The sequence below is a fragment of the Cucurbita moschata genome, unplaced genomic scaffold (genome assembly GCF_002738365.1).
Source record: "Cucurbita moschata cultivar Rifu unplaced genomic scaffold, Cmos_1.0 Cmo_Scf00003, whole genome shotgun sequence".
Lineage (NCBI taxonomy): Eukaryota > Viridiplantae > Streptophyta > Magnoliopsida > Cucurbitales > Cucurbitaceae > Cucurbita > Cucurbita moschata.
In genome coordinates this window covers 5,980,024-5,990,974 of record NW_019268519.1, presented here as the reverse complement: position 1 = coordinate 5,990,974, position 10,951 = coordinate 5,980,024, and the positions used below count along the sequence as shown (strand labels likewise).

General features: G+C 35.3%; 2 protein-coding genes and 3 non-coding genes across 5 annotated transcripts; all 5 read left to right on the top strand.

The window, feature by feature from the left end:
- The first annotated feature begins 1,513 nt into the window (after positions 1 to 1,513).
- On the top strand, positions 1,514 to 3,709 carry LOC111437408 (thaumatin-like protein). The gene is made up of 2 exons (XM_023075376.1): positions 1,514 to 1,595; positions 2,303 to 3,709. Exons 1-2 carry the CDS (start codon positions 1,529 to 1,531, stop codon positions 3,037 to 3,039), a joined length of 804 nt encoding a protein of 267 aa, XP_022931144.1. The 5' UTR covers positions 1,514 to 1,528; the 3' UTR covers positions 3,040 to 3,709.
- On the top strand, positions 3,354 to 3,439 carry LOC111441274. The gene has a single exon (XR_002710118.1). It is a non-coding gene; the product is annotated as a small nucleolar RNA Z199 (small nucleolar RNA).
- On the top strand, positions 3,610 to 3,697 carry LOC111441277. Its single transcript, XR_002710121.1, has one exon. It is a non-coding gene; the product is annotated as a small nucleolar RNA U54 (small nucleolar RNA).
- A 37-nt stretch (positions 3,710 to 3,746) lies between the features above and the next one.
- LOC111441278 lies at positions 3,747 to 3,854 on the top strand. Its single transcript, XR_002710122.1, has one exon. It is a non-coding gene; the product is annotated as a small nucleolar RNA R64/Z200 family (small nucleolar RNA).
- A 5,157-nt stretch (positions 3,855 to 9,011) lies between these two features.
- Positions 9,012 to 10,706, top strand: LOC111437369 (AAA-ATPase ASD, mitochondrial-like). The gene has a single exon (XM_023075309.1). It carries the CDS (start codon positions 9,042 to 9,044, stop codon positions 10,491 to 10,493), a length of 1,452 nt encoding a protein of 483 aa, XP_022931077.1. The 5' UTR covers positions 9,012 to 9,041; the 3' UTR covers positions 10,494 to 10,706.
- Positions 10,707 to 10,951: the final 245 nt, after the last annotated feature.

The window sequence follows — 10,951 nt, the reverse complement described above, 5'->3', positions numbered from 1 at the left end:
TTTTTTTTTTTTTTTTTTTTTTTTTTTTTTTTTTTTTTTTTTTTTTTTTTAATTATTATTATTATTATTTATTTTTCAAGAAAAAAATAATAATAATAAAAAATAATGACTCAAAATTACTAATAATTTTTTTTTGGACCAATCTAAAATTTCGAGTGAATTAAATTAGGGACAGTCACAATTCAAATAGAGTTTAGAACATAACCCTTTATATTCGAGTTTTTTTTTATTATTATTATTTAAAAATCTTACTTATTTACTGATACCTTAATAACTAAAATCACTGTACAATTCAAATATTAAATTTTTATAAATCACAATGCATCATCAATGTGAGTTACAGACGTTAAAAATTCTTAATTTTTTAAAAAAGTACGGTAAAGTTGAGCTCGCTTGTAACCCTATTTTCGAGTTAGTCGGGAATATTGAGATATGGAAACTAAATTTTATGATTTTAAAAAATTAAATCCAACTCAAACCGGAAAAAAAAAAAAAAAANGAAAAAAAAAAAAAAAAACCAATTCAATGTTTATGTTTGGGTTAAATAGTTTAGATTGATCGAGTTATTGGATCGTATGAATATCCCGAAAAAAAATGAACTATTTAAACGGTTCTTATGCATTAGGATAAAACCAACATGATTAATGAGTTTTAATGGTATGTGTGTCGTTAAGTTCCTTTATTAAATTTCTAAATAAATCTTAATCACTGTAAATGTGCAATTAGTTTATAACGTATATTAACATAACGATCACATATGACTCAATCACACCTATGAAAGCTTGTCCTTTGCTTTACACGGGTGAAAGTGACATTTATAGTCAATTCCCTCGCTAAATTTATTAATTGAGGATTAATATTTAAACAGAATGATCATATATAACAACGTTCATCATTGGGAATGAAAATTTCGAATAAGTCACCTGACATAAAATTATTTCAAGCAAAGCACAACCACCGAGAAGAAAAATGCACCTTGGTAATATAAATAATAACTTTCACTCGGGTATCACCGATTCAACTATGGTTTCACTTTATTTATTTATCCCTCTTTTACTCTGGTATCACCAATTCTCATAAACCTTCGTTCTATGTTGAAGTCAATTACAAATAAAATATACTTATTTGTAAGAAGCAAGAAGCCGGAGAGAATATCACTAAAAAAGAACAACTTTGTAAGTGTTTTTAGGGTTGAGGAATGTTCGAAGACAGTCCCGCATAGACTAATTAAGAAAATGATCATGAGTTTATTACTAAAGAATACATCAAAGCTTTCTGAAAGAAACCAGAAGTAACGTCACGAGAGTTTATGCTCAAAATGAACAATATTATATTATTATGGAAGATCGTGTGGTTCCTAACATTCAGATTAGAATTAAACGGTCCCTAATAAAGGCGATTTCCATTGCTTAAAGCTAGGCCAACACAAATCTTGAAGTAGAATTCAAGCACCTTCAATGCACTCCCACATCCTATAAATAAACTCTTTTCATTACTCAATCCCTTATCTTTCACCCAATCTCTTCAAATGGAGTTCCCAAATCGCTTACCTCTTTTCTTCATCTTCTTCCTCTCTTCCATTTTCCTTTCCTTTGGTAATGCGTTAACACCTCTCTTCCTTTTTCGTTGCATGTATGAGTTGTTCTATGTACGTATATCGACGTAACAGGTCTTAGATTCGAGCTCTTTATATATCTGTTGTATTTATGAGTTGTTATAGGTAACGACTCAACAGATATTGTCTGCTTTAGTCTGTTATGTATTGCTGTCGGCCTCACAGTTTTAAAAAGTGTATGTTAGGGAGAGGTTTCCACACATTTATAAGAAATGCTTTGTTTCCATTTCTAACTGATGTGGGATCCAATAGCGGACATTATTTTGGGCTTGAGCTATTACAAATGGTATCAAAGCCATACATGGGGTGATGTGGGCCCGAGGGGTGGATTGGATCCTACGTCGGTTAGAAAGAAAAACAATATCTACTAGTAGTGGGATTGAGTTGTTACATTATATGTATGCATATCGATGTAAAAAGTCTTGGACTCGAGTTCTTTGTATATTTGTTGTATTTGCGTTGTTATATGCATGTATATCGACGTAGGAGGTCTTAGGCTCGAGTTCTCAATATATTTGTTGTATTTATGAATTGTTATATGCAGGCATAGAATGTAATTTTTTGAAATATATATATTAAAATTAATATGATTGATTTTTATGTATTAATATTTTATTTTATTATTATTATTATTATTATAGTTTAAACATGGATTTAAAATGTATTTTTTAAAATTTAAATTTACAGGGCAGGGCAGTGCGCACACGGTTGCGTTTTACTTTCGCAACAAATGCCCATTCACCATATGGCCAGCGACGGCACCAAACGCCGGCCAGCCCATACTCGCCGACGGCGGGTTCACTCTCCTCTCCGGACAAACACAGCGCGTAGTCGCGCCAGCGTCCTGGACCGGCCGGTTCTGGGGAAGAACCGGCTGCAATTTCGGCCCAAAGTCAAACAATCAACAACCCGCTTGCGAAACCGGCGACTGTGGGGGCCAACTCGCCTGCAAGGGGCTAATCGGAACCCCACCGGCGACACTCGTCGAAGTTGCCCTCCAAGAAGACAAATCGAAGCCTAGTTTCTACGACATAAGCCTTGTTGACGGATTTAACCTCCCGATTTCAGTCAATTCGAAACAGCCCATTTCCCCCAAATGCGCCATTGGAAGCTGCGAGAAGAATCTTAACGAAATTTGCCCCGATGAATTGAAGGTTTTGAATGGGAACCGTCAAGTCGTGGCTTGTAGAAGCGCTTGTTTGGCCTTTGGATTAGACCCGTTTTGCTGCAGAAATGAGTACGGATCGCCGGAGACTTGTAAGCCGAGTCTGTATTCGAGGATGTTTAAGGAGGCTTGCCCGTCGTACTACAGCTTTGCCTTTGATTCGCCACCGCCGTTGGCCAGTTGCTCGGCTAAGGAATTTGTTGTCACGTTCTGCCCCGCGGGTTGGGGCGGCGGCGATGCGGCGGCGAGACAAGAGTAGTGTGTTCGGTGATGACGGTGGATCGGCTTGGTTTGGCTTAGCTATGTTGGGAAGTTCGTATGAATAATAATTTTATTTTATTTTATTTTTTTAAAATCGTGTTGGGCTCGGCAATGTACTATTGGGCCGACGGCCCACCCTTTAAATAGCTCAAAATTTCCGCTATTCTGTTTAGGGTTTCTTATACAATGGGCGAAACTAGACCTATAAATATGCGCCGAAAGGGCTTTGCTCTCATCCCTTCATAATCTTTCCTGTTACTATCTCTTTAAGCATTTGCTCTATATTGTTTTTCTCTGTTTATATGTTATTCCGGATCAAGTGACGAGAAAAATAACTGCAACAATATGAATGGAAGCAATTCCATGTTCATGATTCGTGGTATTTACGTCTGATGTTCTTTCTTTTCTTTGTTTGATTGTTCATTTTAATCTGGAGATTTGATGAATGTTTGGTATTCGTTTGTGTTTTTGAATTACCTGTGACTGTTTTTGAAATACTTATTTGCCTCTGATCTTCATTTTTCGATCTGTTTTGCTTTCGACTTCATATTTGTCTTTGTGTAGCGGTTGCTCTGTGATTACATGCCTTCTCAGGCAATATACGCTATTCTGAAACTCAATAATGTGGATAGATCTATTGAATGGAAATGAGAGCTTCTGCTTCTATATGTTTTTTTCTAAAGCTATTTAGTAATTTTTTCACCTCCTCTGCGGTGATGAATTATGAATAAAATTCACATGTCAGACTTCAGAGATTTTTCTTTCCTTGGAAAGGTAGTCGATGAGAATGTATATTCATATTCTGAGCATAAGCTAGTGATTAATCGTTGTAGTTTTTCTGTAATTTCGTTGTCTTAAGTTCAATTCCCCATTGGAATGGCTAATTATTTCATGAGCCTTTTGCAATGGAGGACATTGTAAAAAATGTTTTAGGTTTTGTATCGAAAACATATTGGATATGCATGCAAAGATTTTGAAAACATATTGGATATTAAAAGGTGCTGATTGAATAATTTTTAGGGAAAAGGTTGATAAGCCATGGATCTGAAATTGTGTAGTTGAGCCTTGCAAACTTGCATCATTTTCACACCAGCACGACCAACAATGCGAATCTGTGATGAACTCGTAACTAATATTTAATACAGCGCATTTTGTATGAGAATATACAAATTATAACTAAAGTGCATATTGATTTTTTCAAGATTCAAATGTTAATATTGTAAAATTTCGAAAGAGGTGGTTCATCAAATGTATAAAGCTTCGCTTGAGTATATACCAGCTCGAAGGGCTTAGTCAAGATTTGCTTGAATTAGCTGATTTTCAAACTGCACATCTATCTAAATAGCTAAATATTCACAATAGTCTAGACTTGCTTGAATTAGCTGTTTTTCAAACTGGTTATGTTGTGTTATGTTCATTGTCACGTGTGCAAAATATGACAGCAAGAACAGAATTAAATTTACAATCGTTTGTTTAAAGACTTTTTAATATTCCCTACAACACTAATTACTCCTTAGTTCCAATGTCTATTCTTAAGTAGAAAACATTTAAATGAAAAAGCTTTTTGATTTAGTGCAAGTTTACATTGGTAATCAAGTGCAACAAAACTCAAATGTGAAAATGTTCTAAAAAATAATGGGTTTGTAGCACTTCACTCGGTGCTTCCATAAAGATTGGAATGCCAATTTGTTCTGCTATGCATGTTGTTCACGGGACCTTCACCTTTTGCAGGAGAATCCTCCAGATGTAAATTAGTTTTGTGAGTTCTTCTCAAAGTTGGAACAGGTTAGAGATCTTCTAACATATTCTATTTAGGGTTCAAGTGGGTTTATGTGTAGGTGGTAACATATTCTATTTAGGGTTCAAGTGGGTTTATGTGTAGATGGTAACATATTCTATCTAGGGTTTAGGGTTCTGTAGGTGGTAAGCAGTTATATGGATTTGGCTCTTTACATTTGGACGTTCCTAGTTCTTGCAATTTTATGAATGGACGTCTTTATTTTCATACTCCACTTGTCACAATTGCACTTTTTAATGGCAGCGGACTTGCGATTGTGCGGCACTTATTTTCCAACGACAAGTGAGCTAAGCCAATTTGACTTGCGATTGTGCGGCACTTATTTTCCAACGACAAGTGAGCTAAGCCAATTCGACTTGCGATTGTGCGGCACTTACTTTCTAACGACAAGTGAGCTAAGCCAATTCGACTTGCGATTGTGCGGCACTTACTTTCCAATGACAAGTGAGCTAAGACGACAAGTGAGCTAAGCCAATTCGTTTTTGCGAGCCTCTGGCCTCGGTTTTAAGAGAAGGTTCTAGAAAATTAGGGTAGAGAGAGATTTTCGAGAGAGACAATTGGTTCTTGCGTTGCCTACGGCCAAGTGACGTATGCTTGAGCCTCTGGCCTCGATTTTAAGAGAAGATTTTCGAGAATCTTTGAGAGAGAGAGATTTTCGAGAATCTTTGAGAGAGAGAGATTTTCGAGAATCTTTGAGAGAGAGAGATTTTCGAGAATCTTTGAGAGAGAGAGATTTTCGAGTCGAGAATCTTTGAGAGAGAGAGATTTTCGAGAATCTTTGAGAGAGAGAGATTTTCGAGAATCTTTGAGAGAGAGAGATTTTCGAGTCGAGAATCTTTGAGAGAGAGAGATTTTCGAGTCGAGAATCTTTGAGAGAGAGAGATTTTCGAGTCGAGAATCTTTGAGAGAGAGAGATTTTCGAGTCGAGAATCTTTGAGAGAGAGAGATTTTCGAGTCGAGAATCTTTGAGAGAGAGAGATTTTCGAGTCGAGAATCTTTGAGAGAGAGAGATTTTCGAGTCGAGAATCTTTGAGAGAGAGAGATTTTCGAGTCGAGAATCTTTGAGAGAGAGAGATTTTCGAGTCGAGAATCTTTGAGAGAGAGAGATTTTCGAGTCGAGAATCTTTGAGAGAGAGAGATTTTCGAGTCGAGAATCTTTGAGAGAGAGAGATTTTCGAGTCGAGAATCTTCGAGAGAGAGAGATTTTCGAGTCGAGAATCTTCGAGAGAGAGAGATGTTTGGAAAATAAATATGAGAGAGAGAGATAAATAACAAGACTTAGAATATATAACCTAACCTTACCTTAATTTTGAATTCCCTTGTGGGAAAAAAATAGTTGAAAATTTCAATTTCCAACCGGTTAAACCATCATGCTTGACTAAGAAAAACCATCATGCTCGGACCCTTCTTTTTGTCAACTCAGTAATGGTGCTCAGCTTTCAAACCTTTATCGACTCATTATTCTTAACAATAGGACCCAAAAACTTCTTAGTTCATCGTACTACTGCTTTAGGTTTACCTACAACTACATTAATCTTAGTAAAAGGTGTTTTAGGTGCCCGTAGTTCCAAATTAATGCCCGATAAAAATAAGATTTTGGCTTAGTCATTTGCTTTGTTTTTGTTTGTTCTTTTTCAAAATTGAAGTGCAATTCAAATCTATTAAAAAAATATCTATTTTAAATTTATTTATTTATTTTAATTTTCATGGCGGCTAACCTCCACTACATTAAAGAAATCGAAAGCATGAACCTAGGAGATCTTGTTTGACTGTAATAGATTTTGCACGCTGCAAATTCACCCCTTTTTTTATATTTTCTTTTCTTTTTCCTTCTAAATTAAATATAATTTAACTTTTTTTTTGCTTTTATAGTCAAAATCATATAAATTAAAGACAAAAAGCTACGTGGCTAAACTAACTTTTATTGATTTTTTTTTAATTTAAAAAGAAGAGAAAAGGAATTTTATACCTAACAAATTATTTTTAAATTTTTTCTTCTAAAACATTATTTATTTATAATTATCTCGTAAATTCTTAAAATTTCAATTCTTAAATAATTCTAAAATAAATAATTTTTTTGTGATACCCGAAAATATGATGACTAAAAAAGATTTAAAAGAATTAAAAATTATTATTTTAAACAAGGTGCACATTTCGATCGTATGTTGAAAGAACCTGGGAAAGTTTATTCGATATTTATTTTATATATTTAAAAGTTGATATTTACTAGTGTAAAATGGTGGGTACATTTTTTAAAGTATAATTAAATAATAAATAATAAATAATAAGTTGGTAAACGACTTGTCGACCAAGTTTGTTTTAATTCCACGGTGCGGATAGAAAACAAGCATGCGACATGACGTCTTTGAGAGCTGGCTTCCAATTTCGTTGATAAATGGGAGATTATAATTGATGGCAGCTGGCTAATACATTTACAAAAGGCCATTTTAGCGAAAAATAATTAGATATGATAACTATTTTTTCACATGTATACGAATAAAATATAATAAAGTATGCACGTAATTTTATTGTTGGAGTCGAAAAATGCAATCACATGAGATATGATAGAACCTATCCTTTTAAAAACATCATGCATAGCCTTGGGCTCTAATTTCTAGTACAGGCAACACATGGTCCACGCACACATAGACCCATCATGCAGACTCGTATACGTACTCTTACTCATTAGGTTAGCATTCTCTCAGGCTACCGAACACAAAAATGTCTCCATAGCTTAACTCACGGAATAAACGATGCAAGTCAAGCCTCCATTCATTAATAACATAACGAACCTATGTGATGTGAATTAAAACATCTCGATCATACATTATTAATGCCTCATTCAGAAGAATCAAGTTTCATTTATGAATAAATGTTTCAAAATACTTTAATTGAGACTTCATTTATTCTGATATGGTTAAAGTTTATGACGAATAATTGAAAACTAGATTGATGGTGATTTGAATCTCTGGCCTTTATTTACTTGGAGTGATTTGAATATAAAAAAAGTGATCTTGTTTTGATATATTCGATCATAATCTGAATCTAACATTCCCTTAGGATGATGATTCCTTATCATTTGCTTATTTGAGATTCAAATCACTTTACAAACAAACCGTCAAATGCTCCTTTTGATACATTTTCTAATTCTCCTTTACAAAGATAACATACATGACTTCATAAAGCCTCAAAATGAAACTAAGATGACGAGTTGAGATGCAATATTGCATTAAGAGACCTTGACTCGAGTAGAGGCAAGATCGAGACAAATGACTTTGCCTAATGTAGAGGCGAGAGTCGATTAGTCGTAGATGATTGAACATGCACGCACGAGCATCGTGTGTGGTCAAACAAATTTGGACTATGCATATGTTGGATTTCTTTTAAGACTTGTCACGAGCGTGTCAAAATCATGACGCCACACAAAGGCATCTATAGCCTAGCTTGAGACAATGATCAATATCCCCCCATAGTTGTTATACTTAAAAAAGAAAAATGAATATACAAATCATAAGAACAAACCCAAATCACAAAGAATATTGGGGATCAAATAAAGCAAGAGGGCCAAATACGAGAGAAGACAAACCAACATACAAAAAATTCAGACCACCAAGAAAAAGAAAAGAAGCGGGTTTAGGATAAGCCCAAACTCATCTAGTCGACCTCGACAACCCTACAATCGGCCTCTTAAGGAGAACACACCTAGTGTGCCCACTAGTTCACGATTCTAAAGCAGCTCAATCCAAACTTTTTTAACCTAATTCGAAAAACATGCAAACAAAACCCTAAAATTATCGTATAAATACCATTGTCAAGAACAAGAACGCAAGTTCTTCATTTTGTAGATTTATCTTGTTTTATAAACCGTGTTTTTTCCACTCAACAAATTTTACCGATTATTATCATGTGAATTGTTAAATACATTACTTCGTCAACGTTTTGACAACAATAAATCTATTAAATACAAAATTTAAAATTCAGAAAGCAAAAACAACATTGGTTGGTCCTTTCCTTAAAATATTCAAAAACATGTTCTTTTGTCCGATTTTCCACTCCCTTGTTTTACATGGTGGGCCAAGCTTACACCATTTATGTCCTCATACTCCTATTCTTAAAGAAAGACTTGAATTCTCTCCAACTTGACCACCGCCGCCACTTCTTTAAAAACCCACCACTCTCCGTCCAAACTTTGCTACCAAAACATGACTCCGATGGGCATGGGCGAGCTATGGACTCAAGTTGGGTCTCTAATGGCGACCACCATGTTCATTTGGGCAATTGTTAATCGATATTTCCCCCACCAATTTCAATCCCATATCAAAAGATATCTCCACAAACTCATCGCTTTTCTTTACCCTTACATAACAATCACTTTCCCTGAGTTCACCGGCGAGCATCTCCGCCGTAGTGAAGCTTTCACCGCCATTCAAAACTACCTCCAATCCAAGACCTCAATTCACGCCAAGCGCCTAAAGGCCGAAGTAGTCAAAGATAGCAAATCATTGGTATTAACAATGGATGACAACGAAGAGGTTCTTGATGAATATAAAGGCGTCAAAATTTGGTGGACTTCCACTAAAAACATCCCTAAAACTCAATCATTTTCGATTTACCCTAATTCCGATGAGCGACGATTCTATAAGCTTACATTCCATCGCCGACACCGTGATATCATTCTCGAGTCGTTTATTAACCATATCATGGAAGAAGGGAAGGCGGTCGAGGTTAAAAACCGACAACGGAAGCTTTACATGAATAACTCCGAGACGAATTGGTGGCATAGAAGCAATTGGAGACATGTTCCATTGGAACACCCTTCAAGTTTTAGAACTTTGGCTATGGATCCCAAGATGAAGCAAGAGATTGTTAATGAATTAATCAAGTTCAAGAATGGTAAAGAGTATTATGAGAAGGTGGGGAAGGCTTGGAAACGTGGGTTTCTTCTCTATGGTCCTCCCGGAACCGGTAAGTCCTCGATGATCGCTGCCATGGCGAACTTCATGGAATATGATGTCTATGATCTTGAATTGACATGTGTTAAGGACAATTCCGAGCTGAAAAAGTTGTTGATTGATATCTCAAGCAAGTCAATTATAGTGATTGAAGATATTGATTGCTCTCTTGATCTTACGAGGCAAAGGGAAAAGGAGGAGAAGAAGGAAAAAGAGGCAAGTAAGAAGGGTGATGAAGAAGAGAAGAAAGGGAGTAAGGTGACACTTTCAGGGTTGTTGAATTTCATTGATGGGATTTGGTCATCTTGTGGAGGAGAGAGGTTGATTATCTTCACCACAAATCATAAGGAAAAGCTTGATGAAGCTTTGATTAGGAGAGGAAGAATGGATAAACATATTGAGATGTCATATTGTGGATTTGAAGGATTCAAAGTTCTTGCTATGAATTATTTGGACGTTGAATGGCATGATTGTTATGAGAAAATTGAGCAATTGTTGGAGGAGATTGAGGTGACGCCGGCGGATGTGGCGGAGAATTTGACGCCTAAGTTTGAAGGTGAAGAAGTAAATGATTGTTTCAAGAGATTGATTGATGTTCTTGAGAAGAAGAAACAAGAATCATGTGAAAATGACATGAAAAACAATGGAATTAAGAGCAATGGAGTTGTAGCTGAAGATGGAAAAGAGAATGGTGACATGTAAATTGAAGAAGTGGGTGTACAAACTTGTGTGTATTTGTAAAAATTTGAAGATATGATCACTTTGTATAGGCTAAATGCTTGTTTGTGTTTTAGTTGAAATGTAAGATAATTTGTGTATTAGTTGAATGTAAGATAATTTGTGTATATTAGTTCATCATACTCTCAACCATTGATGATATGGTATTGGGAAGAATAAAGTGTTTAAATTTGGGTATTTTTTATGAAGCATAAACACAAAGGGTTGAAGATCTACTCCACTTAGAAGGGTTAAAGTTGTTTGCTTAGTCAATCTAAACAAGTTTAATAGAATGTAGACAAGATAAAACAAAGGGGATTGAAGTAGAGATAGAGAGATTAAGAAGGTTAAGTGTAAACAAAGAAATAATCTAAAAGAATAGGGAAGAGATACAATCTTTTAAGTTCCAATAAGGATGGAGGAGAAACAAGATGAAAACAATA

Coding starts and splice junctions, on each gene's coding strand:
- LOC111437408 (XM_023075376.1), top strand. CDS start 1,529: ATGGAGTTCCCAAATCGCTTACCTCTTTTCTTCATCTTCTTCCTCTCT. Junction 1,596..2,302: donor TTCCATTTTCCTTTCCTTTG/GTAATGCGTTAA, acceptor TTAAATTTACAG/GGCAGGGCAGTGCGCACACG.
- LOC111437369 (XM_023075309.1), top strand. CDS start 9,042: ATGACTCCGATGGGCATGGGCGAGCTATGGACTCAAGTTGGGTCTCTA.